Source organism: Zeugodacus cucurbitae, chromosome 6, assembly GCF_028554725.1.
Source record: "Zeugodacus cucurbitae isolate PBARC_wt_2022May chromosome 6, idZeuCucr1.2, whole genome shotgun sequence".
NCBI lineage: Eukaryota > Metazoa > Arthropoda > Insecta > Diptera > Tephritidae > Zeugodacus > Zeugodacus cucurbitae.
The window spans coordinates 12,858,323-12,879,307 of record NC_071671.1 but is presented as its reverse complement, the minus strand read 5'-3'; the positions used below and the strand labels follow the sequence as shown (position 1 = coordinate 12,879,307).

The following is a 20,985-nucleotide window of genomic DNA, read 5'->3' as shown; positions in this document are numbered from 1 at the left end:
TTTCCACGAAATACGGGTTTGTCACACATTCGTCAGCGTTGTGATGAGTCGTAAGCGCTTGCACTTGACCATCTCCTACTCCTCAACGCAATTAAAGCCAAATGTGCGCACTTGCCACCACCACCACCAACGGCAGGCAGGAGAACCAGAGTGCATGGTCAACAACGCCAACGCCGACACCAGTGCACTGGTTGGTCACTGTTGCTTGAGTGGCGTCATTATGTGCTTCAATTAGGGTTTGTATGTTGTATATACGGGTGTGCAGTAAACTTGATTCGACGCATAAAAAGTGTAACGTATTTTTTCTCAACGCCACTCTACACTCCTCTAATCCACCACTGTGGTGGCTTGTATGGCTTCTATCTCTTCTGAATGACGCGTCTTTGCATGCATTTCTTGAAGAAATGCTTAACTTTTTACTTCACATGTGTAGTTGTAATAAAGATAAAAATCTTTTTCCCAAGCAATTATATACATACTTACATATATGTGTTTTTTGTTATTGTATGTCTAACTACTGGCGAAAAAGACGTTAAAACTGTTACTAAAGGTACTTTGTTCATATGATTGCGGCGCGGATGGTTGTTTATATTTTAGGGATTCTTAAAGAAAACTTACACAATGGGAATAACACAGTAATGAAATATTAATTTGAAAATACCTTATAATTTTATGCCTATCTCATAACAAAATACAAATCTCTGTAGTACATTTAATGTCAATGAGGTTATCATTAACTACAAATTACCGACTGACCTTGTCTTTTAAAATCACACAGTACAGTTCTATAACTCACTATCAACATATATGTATATATGTAGCAAGCTGCATTGCTCTTTAAAAACGCTTAGCTCTAGAGAGCATCTCTTGATCTTAAATAACATCTCTCTAATATGAGAGAGAGAGAGGCTGTAGGATCCACTAAACATTTCTTCTAATATCATTAATATATAGATATATATATATATATAGAATATAGATTTCTCGTTCATTATAAACTTCATTTAATTCAGAAAATCTTTATTTACCATACGATAGCTTTTGGACCCATGTCTGTATTATCCATTTAAGCTATAACGGCATAAGCCATTTGTTTGACAGTTTGTTTCTTCAGATTGATACGGCGTTATCAATATCTGTAATACTCCAACGGGAGATTTGTTAGACCCATGTCTTTGAGAATATCGTTTGCTCGAAATACGTAAGAAAGGATCTGGACGACACATTACAATAATACGTAGGCTGTGGACCAAATATCAAAGAATTTCTGACTTTCACACGAGCACTTTCAAAGAAGAAGTGCTTTCGTTCATTCGGACAATATGAAATAGTCAGCGGAGTCGCTGTCTTTTTATTCGGTGAATGTGAAGGTGATTCTGTGTTAGATTTCGAGGCTGACATTGTTATTGCCGTTAATACTGTTTCCATGATAGCATACGCCAGCCAGTTCACTCCTATATAAGATTGTATTAAGCTCTGCAGCTCGTATAATTTTTTCCAGCATCAGGTTAAAGAAGTCACACAATAGTCTCTGAAACTTCCCTTGGTATCGAACGGCTTGGGGAGGTCCTTTCCGATTCTTAAGGAGCTTTTGGTATTGCTTAACGTCAGTATACACAACCTTATAAGTTTAGTGGGGATGATACATTCAGACATAGCGGCATAGAGGCAGCTCCTTTCGTGCCGTGGAAGGCAGCTTTAAAATGCACAAAGATTTTGATGTAGGTCGATTTTCTTTTCACAGGTCTTTACCAATATTTGCCGCATGGTGAATATTTGGTCAGTTGTATATTTTCCAGGTCGAAAGCCACACTGATGATCGTCAGGTAAACTTTTGTCCGACCATATTCTGCCAAGAACTAGATGCATGCACCTTGTCAGTTTTTCGCCGCCATATTTGAATAGCTTCTACGGCAGTCCATCGGCCGCTTTGTTGTTCTTCAGGCGCATAATTGCGATTCGGAATATGAAGACATCTGTTCCATCGTCTTCGATTGGAGTATCGGGTTCGCCATATCCTGGTGTTATGCTTTCACTGCCATTCAGTAGGCTGAATAAATGTTCTCTCCATACATCCAATATGGGCTTTCTAGGCTAGATCATCTCTGCAGGTTCTACAAGAGTATGCTCCTGTCTTGAAACCTTCTGTTAGTTTCCGGATCTTTTCGTAGAATTTCGTTGTTTTATATGATTTATAATTGGACTCTCGACTGATGCTTCAATGGGAAATATATCATTTACATATCATGGTATTTGTAAACAGAATTTTCAGGTTAAAATTCGTAGTAAAACCGAACAATTTTTAAAGATTATTTGAATTTTGAATATTTTGGAAAATTTATTTTAGTTCACTTAAACTCGCAATACTAGAAAACTGTTTTTCTCAAGCCAATTTAATGATAGTATCGGAGAGTACGCTTATTTAATTTTTATTCAAACTACGAGTCCCTTCCCATGCCATTTCAACAACTTGGCAACCAGGAAAAAAATATCAAATGACCATTAGTCAAGATTACCCAAATAAACCGTTAAAGATGACAGTTACCTCGTCATAAGTTAAGAAGATTTTAATTTATGACAACGCAGAGCGTGATTGTGAGAGCCGCAAGGCAGGAACAATATTGTGTAATCAGAGAACTCGACTAGGCAACTAACAAAAGCCAAAAAAGAAAATGAAAATGAAAACAAGCAGGAAAAGGATGCGGAAAACTGTGAGACATAAATTTTGTATACTTGGTCAACTTGTCCGCCGTTAATTGAATCATAACAGCACCTCTGCGACAATAGGAACATAATCATTTTTCAAAGGGCAGCCTAGAGCAGCTAAGATGGAAAAGAAAATAAGTTGAACGTAAAGCAGAAGAAAGCGTTTTCCTCAAGCACCACAGCAAAAAGGGGTGGATGGGTTGAAACAAAAGGATTACAACTGGACATTGCGGCACAAACAAAAGGGATGGACTTCTACAAAATAAAAAGTTAATTATGAAAAACATAAAAAGCGCAAAGATGGAAAATGCTGCGGGGTAAAAAGACACACACGTATATGGAAAATAGATTCGCGGTAGAAAGGGCTGAAGTCATTAATTTGCATATGTTTGCTGGCTGAAAGCTGTCAAAAGTGAGGAGGATGTTGCGCTTTATGACAGTAAACATTGCGAGGAGCGCGCAGCTGGCCAAAAATGGTCAAGTTGATTTATGAAACACAAAAAAAGTTAAATAAAGTCGCCGCTGTTGGCAGAAAGTGAGCAATAGTAAATGTATTGATTTTGTTGCTGTCGAGAAAAAATACCGGTTTTTTGCCATTTGGAATTGGAGATGGTGTTGTAATCCGCTGGACTTTCAAAGGATTACAAGCAAGGAAGCTGTTGAAAAATGTCGAAAAGGATGTGCGTGTGTTTACAATGCGATTATAATTTTTTGGATTTCTTGAGTAATGAATATTTTTCAGTTTTTTTGTTAGAAATTAACTGGATTTTCGACTCACATACATATGTATGTAGGTATTTTTGAGTAAACATTAGTACACATACAAACCTAATACAACCCAACAAGTACAATTATTATCAAATTTATTATGAGCTTAAATTGTTTTCAATAAGGATTAAAAGCATTTTCGGTGTTGAAAAATGTTTGAGAATATTTTTTTTTTGTGCTATATAAACTTGATACTACGATTGATAATGCCTTATGAATATATTAGCTTTTGAAAAATTATAGTAATTAGTTAGATTTGTTAAAATCATTTACTGGACGCAATTAGGATTTCACAAAATTAATGATTATACTTTGAAATATTATAGATCTATATTTGCAAAAAGATTATAATATTAAATTCTGAAACCAAGTGGCTACCAGGAATGGCTAGCAGGAGCTAAAGATCGTGAGAAAGGATCGAACATAATATAATTAGACTTTGTCTTTGTTTCATACCACCCATCACCCAGCCATCAACAATCCATTCAGCAATCATTTGTCCACGACAAAGTTTTCGTCTTTCAGATATTTATGAAGATTTAATCAAGCTTTTAAGAGGTCCCTATTGGCCGTTTGACTGTTTGAGGTAATATCAAAGAAATTTACAATTAGTTATCGGTATCAATTATACCTCCGTTTAAAAACCTAAGCTTAATATTTGTCGTACTTATCACATTTAAAGTTATCGTATTTAACTCATATATATTTTTTTTCCGATTACTCAGTCGATGACTAACACCAACTAGGGCAACGAAATCGTAGACGGGATTACTACGATTCGTAGACAGCTGTCAGCCGAAAACGTGATCGACATTGGTAAACCCATGCATTATCTGTACGATGACATAGACTGGTGTATGGCAATAAGAATAAAAGCGCTTTGGAAGGATCTACCACATAAGGAAACCGCAAAGCTCATGTGCAAAGCGGTAGATTAGAAATATACAAGTTTCCACTGATGCTCTATAGAAAGGGCTGTGTAACCAGCCACGAACCGTCCACTCGTCAGCATCCTACAAAATATTTTGGGGATTGAGTGATATCAATACAACTACAATAACATGCAGAAAAAGCAATCTCGTGAAAATTGCGACTCCATTTATTTCTTTAGATTAGACCATCAGATGCGATTTCGAAGTCAAATTTATTGAAGATACTCTAGATATGTAGATAAAAGCGCACGGAACTGACCAGCTCCTTGAATTCATTGACATTATAATCTTTAATTAAGTTATAATTTTCCTCGGCTTCCACCAGCGGGTACTGCATCGAACACTTTCAGAGCTGGAACACTTTCGTCCATTCGAACAACATAACCTAGCCAGCGTAGCCGCTGTCTTTTTATTCGCTGGAATATGTCAATGTCGTCGAACAACACATACAACTCATCATTCCATCTTCTGCGGCATTCGCCGTTGCCAATGTTTATGGGACCATAAATCATATAGTAGGACGGGAATGATGAGGGACTTATAGAGTTTGTTCGTCGAGAGAGGACTTTACTTTTCAATTGCCTACTCAGTCCATAGTAGCACCTGTTGGCAAGAGTGATTCTGTGTTGGATTTCAAGGCTCATAATATTATCGGCATTGATGCTGGTGCCTATGTATTCGAAATTATCTACAACTTCAAAGTTATGACTGTCAACGGTGTCGTGAGAGCCAAGACGCGAGTGCACTGGCTGTTTGTTTGATGACAGGAGATATTTCGTCTTGTCCTCGTTCACTACCAGACCCATACACTTCGCTTTCTTATCCAGTCTGTAAAAAGCAGAACTAACGGCGCGGGTGTTGTTTCCAATAATATCTATATCATGGGCGTACGCCAGCAGCTGTACACTCTTATAGAAAATTGTACCTTCTCTAAATAGCTCTGCAGCTCGTATTATTTTCTCCAGCATCAGGTTAAAGACGTCACACGATAGCGAGTCACCTTATCTGAAACCTCGTTTGGTATCAACGTCAGCTTACACAGCCACAGTATTAATTTTGCAGGAATAGAGGTAGGCCTCCACTCCGATGGAAGGACCAGGTGGAGAAGGACCTGTCTTCACTTGGTATTATCAATTGGCACCAAACTGCCAAAAGAAAAGACGCGTGGCGCGCTGTTGTGGAATGGGCTATAACCGCGTAAGCGTTGTCTACGCCAGTCAAGAAGAAGAAAAGGTTATAATTTTATGGTTAGCAATTATCTTAATTCAGATTATATCAATTGAAAGTCGTAATTACTTTCCTCTTCTTTACTGTTATGAGTGAGTTATCAACACCACCTCAGAAGCGGACTTCGCATTTTCACTTTAGCTCATTTCCAAACGGATGTCTGATGGATACCCAGAGGAGTGTCAGCAGTTGGGAACTTTTTTTGGCACCTCTTAAGATAGCACATAACTCCGATATTTTTTTATATGAATATTAAAATATAGCTTAAAATACATCTTATTGTGTCCCAAAAACTTCAAAACAAACTTTCTTGCAATAAAAATTACGAAAATCGCCTAATTTTTTATGAGTTCCACTGGTATAATACTGTCTTCGTAGCGAACTTTCAAACCGATTGAAATGTGAAAAAGTGCGTCGGGTATCAAGCGGTCTAAATTTTCGATACGAAGTCAACTCCAGCTTACTAATCTTAGTCAATTATTCTTCAGTTAAATCATATCACTACTTGATCTTGAAAAGTGAACTTTTAACTTTAAAATACGTGCATTATTAACTCATCGCCATTTCACAAATCCATTTTTTATAAATCAGAGTCACTTGCATTACTCGTAATTTAAATTTAAGTTCAAATTCGAGCGAAATACTAAATCGTGTTTTTTATCCAACTCAACATGCCTTTGATAAATTATGACTGCAATTAGTGTTTAAACCCATTCACACCTTGGAAGCAATTAATTACTTCATGAAAACGGTCAACGTCAGCAAAAGTGGCGGTCTTGTTAGCGTTTGACCAATATTTAAGAAGTACGCCACCAGCCGCCAGGCATCATTTTCCAAGAGTCAACGGCCGACGCACATACACCAACTACGCGCTGTTACCACTCCAATTGCTCTTCACTGGAAGTTAAAGAGGAACAAGCAGAAAGAAAATAAATGTGCGAAATGTTGCGCTTTCTCGCTTATCTGCTTGCCATCTGCTTTATCTTATCAGCAGTGCGCATGCAAATTCTACATGGTGCAGTTATCTGGCACAGCGGTGTAAGTAACCGCGTGTGAACTTAAGTAGCGGTAGCAGTCTGGTCTGTTAGACCGCTGAGTAATCGTGCGAAACTTGTTTGTTGTAATTGGAAAAGATTTATTTTAATTTATTAAAATCTTGTTTACCTTTTTTATGCCGTTTATTTAAATATGTCTCACTTTTTGCTTGCTACCAAGCAGTCTCTTATAATTTTACACCGTCTGGCTAAAAGCAGCTGCGCCCAAATAAAAACTGAATGTGCTGTGCAGCAGTTCTTAAATATGCAAAATGTTAATTTATTTTCATTTTGTTTTTCTTTTCTTTTCAGAATTTTCAGCGCACGCAACATTTTGCCGCTCCTCCACCGGATCTGAGTTTGCCTCCAATTTATCTGCCCGAGTACACGCCCATAAGTGAAGAGCCACAGGAATGAGCTGAGCGTAATAAATAAGTATTATTAATAATAAATAAATATTAATTTTAAATATGACTAGTTGGAATTTTTATTACTCTTTGTTCATACCGAAAGAGGGGCAGTACTGTTTCAGAATATGAAGCTATTGTCGATCGCCGCATTCAAACAGTTAGCTCTAATTATCTGCATATGTGTTGTTAACTCTCTCTTTTTTGGTCAGATTTTAAATTATGAAACCTAAGACACCCATTACACGCTAGTTAAGTAATATTCAATGGCTGTTTCCCACTTAGACTGTTAAGGACAATTCTTTGTGATGCCAAAAATATACCCCCACAATTTTATTTAAGAATCGCCTAGAACCTTCTATATCCGCTAATTCTCGAAGATGTACAAAAAAGTGAGATCCAAGAAACTTTTGCTTAGATCTCGCAAAGGCGGGGCATTCCAAAAATAAATATTTGGAATATTCTACCTCATCCTCTTCCAAGCAGCTTATTTAGCATTCTGCCGTTTGGTAAACCGCGTGAGTTCCGATGAGACAATGGCCAGTTAGAACCCTTATGACTAGGGAGAGATTGACCTTACTGAAGGCGAAAAGTTCCCTTGACATCTAGGGATTTACCTTGGTCCAGAAGGATCTTGCGACAGAACAAGTGCTAATGACTGTCACACGCTTGCTCAATTCAGCTGAGGCCCATCCATCCGGAAGCAAACTACAAGCGGATAGTGTTGATGCTACTTGTTCCCATTACATTGTAGGTGGGACTGATGTACACACCCAAGCAAACTCATCAGCCTTGCGATTCCGTTGTAACCAGACACCCAAACTAGTCTGATTGTGGAGTTATCCGATGCTATTGATAGTGAGGACTGGCATTCCTTCACCAGCTCAAGGTTAGTACTCAGGGCTCTACTATCAAAGTGGATCGTCACTTCTCTGAAAGAAGCAATAATTCCCTGCAACCATTCCACTGTAAGTACGTTCAAATCTAAGCTGATCTGTTCCACCCCAATTCTACGATATTTAAGACTAGATATTAGTCACATCACCGTAACTGCCATCTGAATTTGGAGCCGACCCATTCTCCTCCAAATTTGATATTGTTTCTGGAAATCAACTTAAATATCTACATTCTTTGGGAGATCAATATTTATGATTCATATTATTCGTGGAATCGGGAATACAAGACAAGAGAGCGTGGCTCTTCTGTTCGCCATTGTGTATCGGGAGATATGATAATATTATAACTCCGACAGAAAACTAACGTGTTCTGAGTATAAATTTAAGAAGTAAAGTTCCATCGAAATCGAAAATAATATTTCATAGACCCTTCAAAAGGCTTGAATTGCTCGAGTAATTAATTCTATATTATGGTTGAAAATAAAATGTTAAAATTTCATGGCAATGTATACAACATGGGCTCTTACGACGTGTCTTTAAAATAATTGCAGAATGATAGTGACAGCATTTAAACAATTCAATACTGGTGGAATCAGTAGAAGAGGAGGACATCGTCTGCGTTGAAAATAGTGACTAGAGACTTATGGATGAATGGACGAAAACATACGAAGCAAAGAAACGATTACATCCCCGATCATAAAGAATAAGAAGAAATTTCCACGAGGACCATAGAGGTATTGCCAGATCTGAGATGACCTTTTGCATGTACAATTTTGTAATTAATCAGATTATTTAAACCGAAAAGCCCAGAAAATATGCCGTAAATAGTCGGATCAGAATCCTGAGCGGATACCGCTAATATGCGGCAACAATTGAAACCATATCTACATATCGGCGATTACTCCTTAACAATATAATTAGATTTTGAAGTATATTTGATTTTACAAGAGCAGCCCCAGATCCGATCAACTAATAAAGAAGACCTGGTTTTATCGGTTATCGTAAAACAATCCTTATATGTACTTCCGAAGGTTAACCAGAATTTTTATACTCTCACAACAAATGCTGCTAAAGAGAGTATTATAGTTTTGTTCACATAAAGGTTGTTTGTAACACCCAAAACTAAACGAGTTAGATATAGGGTTATATATACCAAAGTGATCAGAGTGAAGAGTGGAGTTCAAATCCGAATGTCTGTCTGTCCGTCCGTCCGTCCGTCTGTGCAAGCTGTAACTTGAGTAAAAATTAAGATATCTTAATGAAACTTGGCACACTTATTTCTTGGCACCATAGGAAGGTTGCTTTCAAAAATGACAAAATCGGACCACTGCCACGCCCACAAAATGGCAAAAACCGAATACACATAAAGTGCCATAACTAAGCCATAAATAAAGCTATGGAAATAAAATTTGGTATGAAGGATCGTACTATGAAGGGGCATATTTGGATGTAATTTTTATGGGGAAGTGGGCGTGGCCCCGCCCCCTACTAAGTTTTTTATACATATCTCGCAAACCAATAGAGCTATATAAACTAAACTTTCTGCAGTGGTTTTTTTAGTCACTTCCCAATACAGTCCAAAAATGAAAGAAATCGGATCATAACCACGCCCACCTCCCATACAAAAGTTAGGTTGAAAATTACTAAAAGTGGGTTAACTCACTAACGAAAAACGTCAGAAACACTAAATTTCACATAAGAAATGGCAGATGGAAGCTGCACTCAGATTTTTTTACAAAATGGAAAATGGGCGTGGCATCGCCCACTTATGGGTCAAAAACCATATCTCATATACCAGAACTTTGAAGACAATCTGAATCGTTTACTTTACAATATATAACGTAAGTACTAGTGAAGATATCGGTGTAGAACTTTGCACAAATACTATGTTAATAATGTGGCAGCCCCATTCTAAAAATCGCCGAAATCGGACCATAGGTTTTTAAGGCCCCATATATCGAACACGAGGACCTCGGTGCTTCTAACCTAATATTATGGTTTCCAACTTTCAGTGGACTTTATACAATATATATGACGAATATGTGGGTCAAATTGTGTATTATATAATATAAATAAAGTTAAATAAATAAATTGCGAGAGTATAAAATGTTCGGTTACACCCGAACTTAGCCCTTCCTTACTTGTTTACACTAAGGATTGTACGTACATCTTTCGGCGATAAATCACTGTCCATTTCTTATACTCAGACTGGCTGCTGTCACTATTTTCTTTGTGGAAGAAATGTAGGTTAGTAGTTCCTTATACGAATGTCCATATGCAAAGACAACAGGACTTCATCCAATAGTTGAGAACTAAGGTTTCTTTTTGCAAAATCCTTTCAACTATCTTTTTTTTCAATTTTTTCAAACCCACAATCTCAATCAAAATATTTGTATAAATTCAGTTGAGTGAAAAAAGTCAACAATAGCCGCTGCAGTGAAAGAAAAACTATGTTAAACTCCATGTACAACAATTGAAATAAGTAACAACACAACACGAACTACTTTGTATGCCAAGAAAACTAAAGCAAACGCCTCGAGGAGACGTCAGAGGCGAGGCGAGTAACAAAAGAAAGGCGTCGCCAGCGAAAGGTGTGAACCAGCGACAATGAGCGCAAGAGTCAATGAAGAAGTTAAGTGCGCACGCAGTGACAGAACCGTGTAAAAAAATGCACAACTTCTTCGAATGACAACGCGTGTGGAATAAACAACAACGGATAACAGACATACGCGTACTAAACAAAAGAAGAAATGAAGAAGAATACGCTTACAAGCCAGCTAAAATGGGGTTACGATGAAGGACTGAAGGACTTGTAAGCAGTTGGATTTTTCCGTAAGAAAATTTCGGTGAAATGCAAATGTGCAATGGAAAATAGTACAACAACAACAACTAGTAAATGGCAGCAGTGAAAGAAATGCGAAAGCATTAGCGGAATAACAGAAACAAGTACAAAACTATGTGCAGGACAGTCGCTGCGGAAGGGTTGTCAGATACTCGAGTACTCGCATGTAAGGGAATAAAAGGATTTTCCTCTCGAATAGACGGGCTGCCTCTATGTTTGTGTGTATGAGTGTGTGTTTGCGTTCGCCGCTAGGACACACTCGAAATACAGCTGGCCGTGTAAAAGATTAATGTCCGAAAAATGGTAATTTGTAAGAGCGGTGACAAGCTGCCAAAGGTAAGGTAAGGGGTAAAGGGATAGTGCGCTATGCGCTGACACACGCGTTTAGGTATGCAAAAGTCGAAATTGAGTTGTAATCTCTGTGATTGTCCCACTTATGTTAATGAATACGTATATGTATGTATGTACGCATGCGCGTTGACTTCCCAGAATGGCACGACGCGCTTGTGCGCTTGTTTGTATGCGCACTTTCTTTTCTTTCATTTATGCTTAATTTATGGGCCAACGGCACTATCACACCTTTCTGCTTGACATTCGGGACGCGTAGCGCTCCCTCCGCGCATCCTTTGATACCAGCTATAAATGTTTGTATGTATGTGTTTTCCTGCGTTTTTTAACTCTACTGCATTTTGTTTGAAGACATTTGTCGAGGACAGACAATGCGACACGTTTGTTTTGTAAATATTGCGTTTGTTATTAATGATCGTGCACTTCAGCTTCCAATTCGGCGTACCCGAAACTGAGCGCGCTCGTCCTCGCGTTAACGTCCGAAATGCATTTGCATGCCGACAGTGTGAATTTTCAGAATTTTTTACAATTTGATTTTTAAAATTTCCCTGCTTTCACGCATTGAAATTTAATATTTGTCATTGATTTTGAGTTGGCTGTGATCTCAAATTTGCATACCTACAAACTATCTCAGCGCTCTTATTTCTCCCTTTTCTCCATATTTGCATACGATTTCCATTTGTCATTTGTCACCGTTGTGTTGATAAATATTTTCATAAACATAAATATTTTCATCTGTAGTTCGCGTCTTCTTGTATGCAAAATATCCTTTTACCTTTATCCTTTCAATTCTCAGCAAAGTTTTACTTGCGCTTGATCAGATTAATGAGTTCTTAATTATTTTGTGTAAGTCATTTATTACTCCAGCTGTTGGGCAATTAATAATTTTTATGCAAATCTGGACCTACCTGAAGTTATATTCTCAGCAGTGCGAAAGCCTTTCATTAGATATTCTTAATTGTCATTTAGAGAATAAACTTATAAAATATATTTAATAAGATTTGGAATTTAAATAAGACTCCTTCGAACACTATCAAACAATTTCATTTTTTTCTACTTAGTACTGTCTAATAGAAAAATTATTCAATAGTTGAAATACAAATCTGATGCTATTTGAGGTTCTTGGATATTTATCAATCAATACAAATCGTTTTGAGTTTTGGTAATAACAAAAATTTAACTTACAGACTCCCATTACTGAATCCAACAAAGTTTCAAATATCTTTAAATGATGTCATAAATTCAAATTTTAAAGTTAATGAGACACATAAAAGGTAAACACAAACATACTATTTGGTGGCAGTGCGCAATATACGAAAACAGCTGACTTAGAAGCTTATCTGATTCATTGGCTCACTTATCGAAAAGTAGGTTAGGTTAGGTTAGATTACTCTGTCACGTAGTTAATGGGGAGTAATCATCCTTTAGGATGCCTGCGCTTGTTGCGAATTTCAAAAGACTTTGTGGCTTCTCTAACGAAATCTCTTCCAGATTAATGTAATGTGTAGCCCCCAAATGCTAAAGCCGTTGTCTTGATATTGCAGGACACTCACGGAAGATCTCGTCCACTACCTAGTTACCCTCTATGCCCTTTTGACCTGGAACCCAGTAGAATTGAAGTCGTCTATTTCTAGCGACATCATCCACTGCTATCCTACCACACAAGACACTTTTGCCTTGATTGCCGCCTGACTGTCTACGTATATGTCGACTTTAGAGTATCCTGTTGGTTCGCTTAAGGATAGCTCAGCGGCTTTTCCAATTGCAAACACCTCCGCTTGAAATATACTGCAGAGCCGCCGTTGGAGTGGTTCTAAGTGCTCCCGTTATTCAAAGAGCCGCAAGCCGCTGAGCCCTTTCTATTGGCTTTCGATACGTTGATTTCCGAACGCCTGTCCACCACACTAGAGCACCGTAGAGTAGAATCGGTCTTACCACTGCTGTGTAGCACCAGTGCAAAAGACTCTCTCCTCTACATTGTACTTCCACAGCAGTTTGCTGTCCAAGACTACCCCCAGGTACTTGATGCGGTCCTTGAGAGGGAGTTCTGTCTCATTTAGAGAGGGGTGTCTCCATGTGTAGGCCCCCACGCCATCTTCCCTAAGAAATGAAATTTGTACAGAGTAAGCAACAACCGATAAAATGTTTTTTGGAATCGTCGTTGAACAAATTTTCGATTGGCTTATCGGCCTTAAAGTGTTTGCATTGATTAATATCACATGCCAAATCTCTATAAAACCAACCTTTAAATATCATAGGATCGTGAGATATTACATTAAATAAGGAGACTTTTAGACTTAGAATCGCGTATCGGAGATCTGACCTAATAGCTAAACTAGGTTAAGTTTTAAAAGAAGTGTGGAGGTTGTAGGACCTATATATGTACATATATATATAACATATATATACATATATATATAAGCATAAATATATAAACGATCTGCCTTCATAAAAGTACAACTGTACCTTCGATTGTTTAGCGACTGAAAAATTTTAAATTTCAAATACGAATTGTATGTCGACGGATTACCATATGTGTCTATGTGGCAAATGAATTTCAATTAAATGCCATGCCACGGCCATTTGACAGGCACTAAAAGTTATTCGTGCATATATGGCTTGTGTGTACGATCGCTGATCGTGTACGATTGATAAGCGTAGCACGTGAATGCTTATCAGCAGCAAGCCACAGTGCATACTCACTTACAAACGATATTAATGCATTGTTGTTGGTTAATGTAGGTGTGTTGGGCTAATGTATTAATGGTCTAAGAGATATTTATATGCGCATATATTAGGACCTTTAAGGACACATATTGCATTACGGTGGTGCTTTATCGCGTGCTGTGGCATGTACTTGCGGCTAGTTGTTGATGCTTGCCACACACAAACGGCTAAAATGCAGCGTGCATTTATGGTCAAATGCCAGCTGTTTCAGTTGGTAGCGTAACGTCAGAAGAGCAGACATAATAAATATTGAAATGACGCGAAATTAGCATAATAACCCTCGAAAAAGTGATGTGGCAGCATTTTTTCGATATGCTACAACGCAACTAACTTATTTACATAAATAAGTATAGTGTGTCATATGCGGCATGCAATCGAAATAAATATAGCATACGCCACAGATAAATAATGACAACAGCTGCTGCATACCACATGCCGCACTTTCAAATGCTGCTGCATTTTACATCTTCCCGCACTGCAGAACCCAAAAATATAGAATCGATGCATAGAGTCATTAATGAATAGCGAGTGCAAAGCAGCGCACACAGGACAATCACCCTCAGAACATCCATAAAGGTTCGGAATGGATCGGCCATATGCGCAAAATGCTAACACGCGCCGCTATGATCCAGCGGTCACCAGTTAACAGCCGCTCAATCAGTCAGCAATGAATGCGATCCTGCTGTTTAATTCATGTCATGTTGAAATGCCAAAAGTGGACTTGATCTTTGCAATATTGAGAGATTATACTCGTACTACAACAAAAACAAAGAGGAAACCTACAAAATTTCGACAGCAACAGTGCACAGGCTCATCATCATCATCAACTGTCAGCACAGCAGTCAGAGGCGCAGTCGCAGCAGTTGCATGTTGCCACAGCACCCGCATAGCGCGCAAGCTGCACCGATCCTTGGACAGCAAACAGTATACACACCAACAAACTCCCGCACATCCTTTTTGTGCCAGCAATAAAAATGTTTGCACTACTGACTCGTGCCTCGGTCTGGCACTGCGCTGACTCAGCTCATCTTTCAGCTTCCTTTCCCTTTGTAAGCCACATGCACTCACACCTCTTCACTCTTATCTCGCTGGTAGTTTTGTATTTATTGTTTGTTGTGTTCATCTGCCGTTCCTCTTTACAACTCACCTACTTACGAGTACATCGATCGCATTCAATATTGCGCATTGTTCGTCGTCGCCTCTTCGGCCACTAATTTTAGCTCAATTTTTCAAGTGCGGGCGTTGCCTTTTGTCTTCGTCGGCATATAAATATCGCATACACATTTCTTAGATCGTTTCCGCATCCTGCATTTGTTATGTTTAACCGTAAGTAATCTATTTTTAGTTGGTTGTCGCTCTTTTCCATCTTTCTTTGTTCTTTGTAGATTCGTTTTGGGCACTTCCTTTCTTTGTCGCCTCGGTAATGCTCTAATTGAGTGGGTGTAAATATGAATTTTCTTGTGGAATTGGATTTGGGTTTGGATTATTAGTTTAACGCTCTCTACACTGTCAAATTGTCCATTACTACTCAGAGATTAAGTAATTATAATTGGAGCAAAAAGTTTCCACATTTTCTTTTAGATTTACAAAGATTTTTGTTAGTAAATATATTACTAATCTAATTGACGAACGGTAGGATAGGATTCCAGGGTTCCTCATAAAATTTACATGTAAAGTCATCTCAGTCTTATAGTTCCCATGTTCTCCGCCTTATAGTTTGTGGTCGCACGATCACTGAGCTTAAAGCTAGTATTGCCATACTGCAACAGAGGATCCTGCACTCTAGAGTAGTAGATCCAATGCTACTTGAATGTCAGTCACCTCTGCATGGAGCCATGGAACTAGAGTTGATAGTTCACGTCAATAGACTCCTCTGCGAAATATCTCACTGAACTCCAAACCATCCGCAAGGAGCTCACTGTCCGCTTCTGACAACAAGCTCCTTATTTAAGTACTGATTTGAGCATAAGCCTTTGGAATGGTTGTGTCCTTTCTCGGTCAGTTGATGTCCTCAGGAACCCGTAGGTTTGTAGCACCGCCACCCAACAGAGGCGAGAAGGGATCAAGACTAAAAGGAAATTGTACTTTCCAATGTCTAGTATAGAGTATGAAAAAATATAAATTTGATCTAGGGTTTGTCCAGAGAATGTTCAATTCGGATATCCCACCATCACTTTGCTAACGGTACCGGCTACTCAAGACGTTCACATTCGTCGTATCCATATTCACGTAAAAGTGGAAGAGTAAAACAATATCAGCGAACCCGTGTACCATATGGAGGTCTGACACCATGTTCATCTATAATTTGTGGAGTTGACTTATGAATGAGAAATATAGATTTGAAACTTTACTTCTTAAGGTAGAAGAAGTCTTAATCTAATGCAGAGATTAATAAATATCATATTAATCAAGAAGATTGGGCTATATATTATTTTGCTACTACTGTTCATGGCTTTAACAGGTAAAGTGGATGTCTTGCGACGCACTTCGGCCTTTAGGATATCCATTGTGACCCAACCGAGACCAGAATCCTTCCGCACTACCATGTCCTCTCCAAACCAACCCGCGGTCTTGATAAAAATATTCAGTTCAATAAGTTTTATAAGTACAACTTCCGAGACATCGTCAAGAAAATCGCGACCGAGCGTTGTCATTATTTTCCTGTCCAAAGCCTTATAGCCACATAAAAGGTGTTCTACAGTATCCTCTTCTTCTACTTCTTTGCATATTCTGCTGTAATCACTGTATGGAATCCCCGGTCTACTAGCATATGTACCAATCAGACAGTGATCACTACAACTCGAGCTCTTAAGTAGTTCCTTTTGAACTTTAATAGTCGACATGTGCGGCCCTTATTCCATCCAGGCCACGTTCGTTTGCTGGTGCACGTCAGTTGTTGTTGTTTCCACTGAGACTCAGTCATGCTTATGACATATTTGTCGATTATACATATATCTACAGGTGGCCAGAGACATAGGTATATATTCCCTCTTTATCGGAATTTAGTTGTAATGTTGCTAGTTCATACCCTTCACAGTTTCCTGGAAAACCACTCAATCACGAACCCATTGCAGGTTTATCGTCAGATACTCCCATTAATAGCTCAAGGCTTCACTATCTATGATGAGAGCCTTGGAGACTTTAGTGTTTTCAATGCCGCCTGGCTATCTGTAAAATAAATATACCTCTTGTTGTTAGCACAATGTTGGTGAAATTTTTAAAATTTCCTACTGGGGGAGTTGAAAACCATGCGTATACCTTGTCAGGGCACAGAAAACTTTTCGAATATTTAATGTTCACTAACGACGCATAGTGTGCGCCGGCGCAGCTGTTATTCCTCGAAACTATTCTGCCCACGAAGGGATTGTCCTCCTGTTGGTACGCATAATAAATGAGTCAATAACAATGAATGAATTACCGACGGTAGACAAACAACCCTCCTGCACGTCCTCCCCCACCTAAACAAATGCTAAATATAGAGAGAGTGCAATGTTGGAAATTAGGTGAACTACGAAATACTGTAACCGAAAACAATTGAAAAGAAAAAATATAAATTAAAATTTTAGTAGCATTTTCATGCCTCGACTGCTCTTTGTTCGCCGTAAGCGCCAGCTAATGGCGCACAGACTTCGTGGCATGCGTAGGTGAAAGACTGCGGAAAGAGCAAAAGTAATTAAATCCACGTTTAAACTGTGGAGACGGCTCTTCGGCTGTTTCCATTTCAGCTCACAGTTCGCTTCCACATGCCACAGATAAAACATTGCCGCAGGATATTGAACTCTGAGGCGCATAATTCCGGGAAGTAACGCACAACAAGCCGCAATTGAATCCCATTTTCATTTTTATTTAATTGTTTTTGTTTTTGCTTGTCGGTGCTTGGTATGTCCTGGCGTGTCCTTGTTGATTAGCCTGCTTTCATACTACTCACTTGAAGTGCTCACATATCCATTTACACTTTTTTCCTTTTTATTACATTTTTTTTACGTGGGCGTAACTGCGTCGGCGCGTGCCTATGACCAACTGACACCGGCAACAACTACAAAGCGTCAAAATAAAAATAAATGCAACATTTGGGCTAAATGGTAAGGAATTGTATGAGCTCATTGGTTATGAATTTTTCGTGGAACAGTTGCACATTGGAAATGCTAGACAGTGTGGCCGACTGTCGCTGACTGTGTAACGGTTCGCCTAACGCATTATTCGTTTATTTTAATTATAGTCCTTTCGGGCTTGAGAATGTCTGTTAGTTATGACGATTGGCTAATTAGCGGTACCGTTTTTCACTGTTGACAGTTGTTGACAACTATTTTTATTTTCGCTTGTAAACATAGCCGAACATGCAACTGATTAGACTGACACGAACTCACTGTCGCAATGGGCGACGTTATCAAGCAGAATGTAGACTACAGCTTCGTATATCCCCGGTAAATTAGATAGCTTCGACGTTTATAGAGTAAATGGACCAACAGCAGCGATCCTTTGGTTAAAATATAAAATATTTAGAACTAATAAGAAGCCAGGTTGATATGAGTCTTCTCAAAGCAACTAAGATAGGCAAACCCTCCAGATTTTAAGAATTCTCGTATTTTCCAGACACCAAAACTATGATTCCCCGGTAACTGATCAGCTCCTGCTAATATTAGCTGCCATTTGAGATGTCAACACCCAAATCATCAAATCCAAAAACAATCCGATTTACTTAAAGGAATAGAACTAAAATTATAAAAAATCGCGTGATACTTCGTTTTACAAAGCTATGATGCTACGTATTCTGAAAACAATCCGATAGTTGCCTCGCTCTGGCGGGTCTCTTTACTGCAGGCACCGATCAGACTTCGGACACAGAGAGCTGTCTTAAACCCCATTCATAGTGGAGCCATTAACCCCTTCCTAATGAATGGATGGAGTCATATGTAGTTGGGAGTGGCCAGGAACGATTATTTTGCATGTGGCTCAAGCAGCTCACGACTTCCTCTGTCTTAGACCAAGTATCCTCTGGATACGTATTAAGTCTATTTATAGACTATTTAAGGGCATGGGAAGGTGCCTCCCCCCAGCTGGTTGATGTCCTCGTAAGAGTAAAGGCTGACATCATCGCCATCCAAAAAATGCGATGGACGGGACAAGGACGGAAGAAGGTGGATCCTTGTGACATCTACTACAGCGCCCACATAAAGAAGCGCAAATTCGGTGTTGGATTTGTGGTGGGAAAGAGACTCCGTCGTCGAGTCTTGGTGATCAAAGATACCTTTTATGAGCCACGATGTCAAAATCGTGCTTGGCGATTTCAACGCTAGGGTGGTTAAAGAAGGTGCCTTTGGCACAACAGTCGGAAAATTCAACCTCCATGACGAGATATCGCCAAACGGCCTGAGGCTGATCGACTTTGCTGGTGTCCGAAATATGGTCGTTTGTAGTACTAGATGTCAGCATATGAAAATCCATCAAGCTACTTGGCTGTTCCCCGATCGAATCACTCGCAACCAGATCGATCATGCTGTGATATATGGACGAAATGTCTCCAGCGTATTGGTCTTGGTGAAAGAGGACAAGACGAAATATCTCCTGTCATCAAACAAACAGTCAGCGCATTCGCGTCTTGGCTCCCACGTCATTGTTGACAGTCATAACTTTGAAGTCGTAGATAATTTCGTATATCTGACAACCAGCATCAACACCGATTATAATGTCAGCCTTGAGATCCAACGCAGAATCACTCTTGCCATCAGGTGCTACTATGGACTGAGTAGGCAATTGAAAAGTAAAGTTCTCTCTCGACGAACAAAAACTAAACTATATAAGTCCCTCATCATTCCCGTCATACTTTATGGTGCAGAAGCGTGGGCGATGTCAACATCCGATGAGATGGCACTAGGAGTTTTCGGAGAAAGGTTTTGCGGAATGTTTTTGGTCCCATACACATTGGCAACGGCGAATACCGCAGAAGATGGAATGACATAGACATAGTCCAGTGAATAAAAAGACAGCGGCTACGCTGGCTGGGTCATGTTGTTCGAATGGATGAAAGTGCTCCAGCTCTGAAAGTGTTCAATGCAGTACCCGCTGGTGGAAGCCGAGGAAGAGGGAGGCCTCCACTCCGATGGAAGGACCAGGTGGAGAAGGACCTGTCTTCACTTGGTATTACCAATTGGCGCCAAACTGCCAAAAGGGGAGATGCGTGGCGCGCTGTTGTGGATTCGGCTATAACCGCGGTGCCATCAAGAAGAGAAATTCCCTTCCACGGAATAACATCCTTGGAGTGGAATGACACCAATTGCAGACGATGAGCTCCAGTTGCCTCGTGAAACCAGAGTAACACTCTCGCAAATCTGGATATTGTAGTAGACTCATCTCTTATCTATGCATTACATTAGGAAAGTATTGTTAGATGAGTCGGGTTCGTTGGGGATGCAAAGAGGTTGTTAGTGGGACACATTGCAACCGAACCCGACTCATCTAACACCCTTCTCCTTAGGGTGCAATCGTTTCCTGGGCCACGCGTTAGTTGATCTCAATGAATATTATCAACAACCACTGGCTGCTGGTTGACATAATTCAAATTGGTTCCAAATTACGGATAAGACTTTATGGTCTCTCCACCTCAAATTGCTTCGTTTAGAGAGAAGCTAGTTACAAAAAAACTGCTACCGCTAGGAGATAAATAAAGAACGGAACGCGGAGCGGAGAAAACCTGCAACAAGAACTCTTCTGAATCTAAACTCGTCTACACCTTGTAGTTATCAACACAGTGGTTTCTAAAATATATATTTAATTAAGGTTTCGAACTTAGCTTAATCTTTACCTTCCATTTCACATTCACAATAGATTAGAGACAGTTTGAGATGTTGCTCTTTAAATACATCACAAAAAAAATTATATTATTCTTTTCAAATAAGAATTGATAAATTACCTTAGCCTAGCTTACTTACTTATTTGAATAACCACCTCGATAATTTACTTATATTTATATGCATTTAAAAAGTTGAAGCCAATTCGACAGTTTGACAGCCAACTTTTAGCGCTAGCCGCCAGAATTCCTCAAAATCACCCATTGTTGCTTCGTAATTACAAAGTAGTAATTTACAACCCTGCACATTC

General features: G+C 39.1%; 1 protein-coding gene across 1 annotated transcript; it reads left to right on the top strand.

The window, feature by feature from the left end:
• Positions 1–6,308: 6,308 nt before the first annotated feature.
• Positions 6,309–7,141, top strand: LOC105218477 (uncharacterized). Its single transcript, XM_011194093.3, has 2 exons — positions 6,309–6,671; positions 6,980–7,141. Exons 1-2 carry the CDS (start codon positions 6,567–6,569, stop codon positions 7,082–7,084), a joined length of 210 nt encoding a protein of 69 aa, XP_011192395.1. The 5' UTR covers positions 6,309–6,566; the 3' UTR covers positions 7,085–7,141.
• Positions 7,142–20,985: the final 13,844 nt, after the last annotated feature.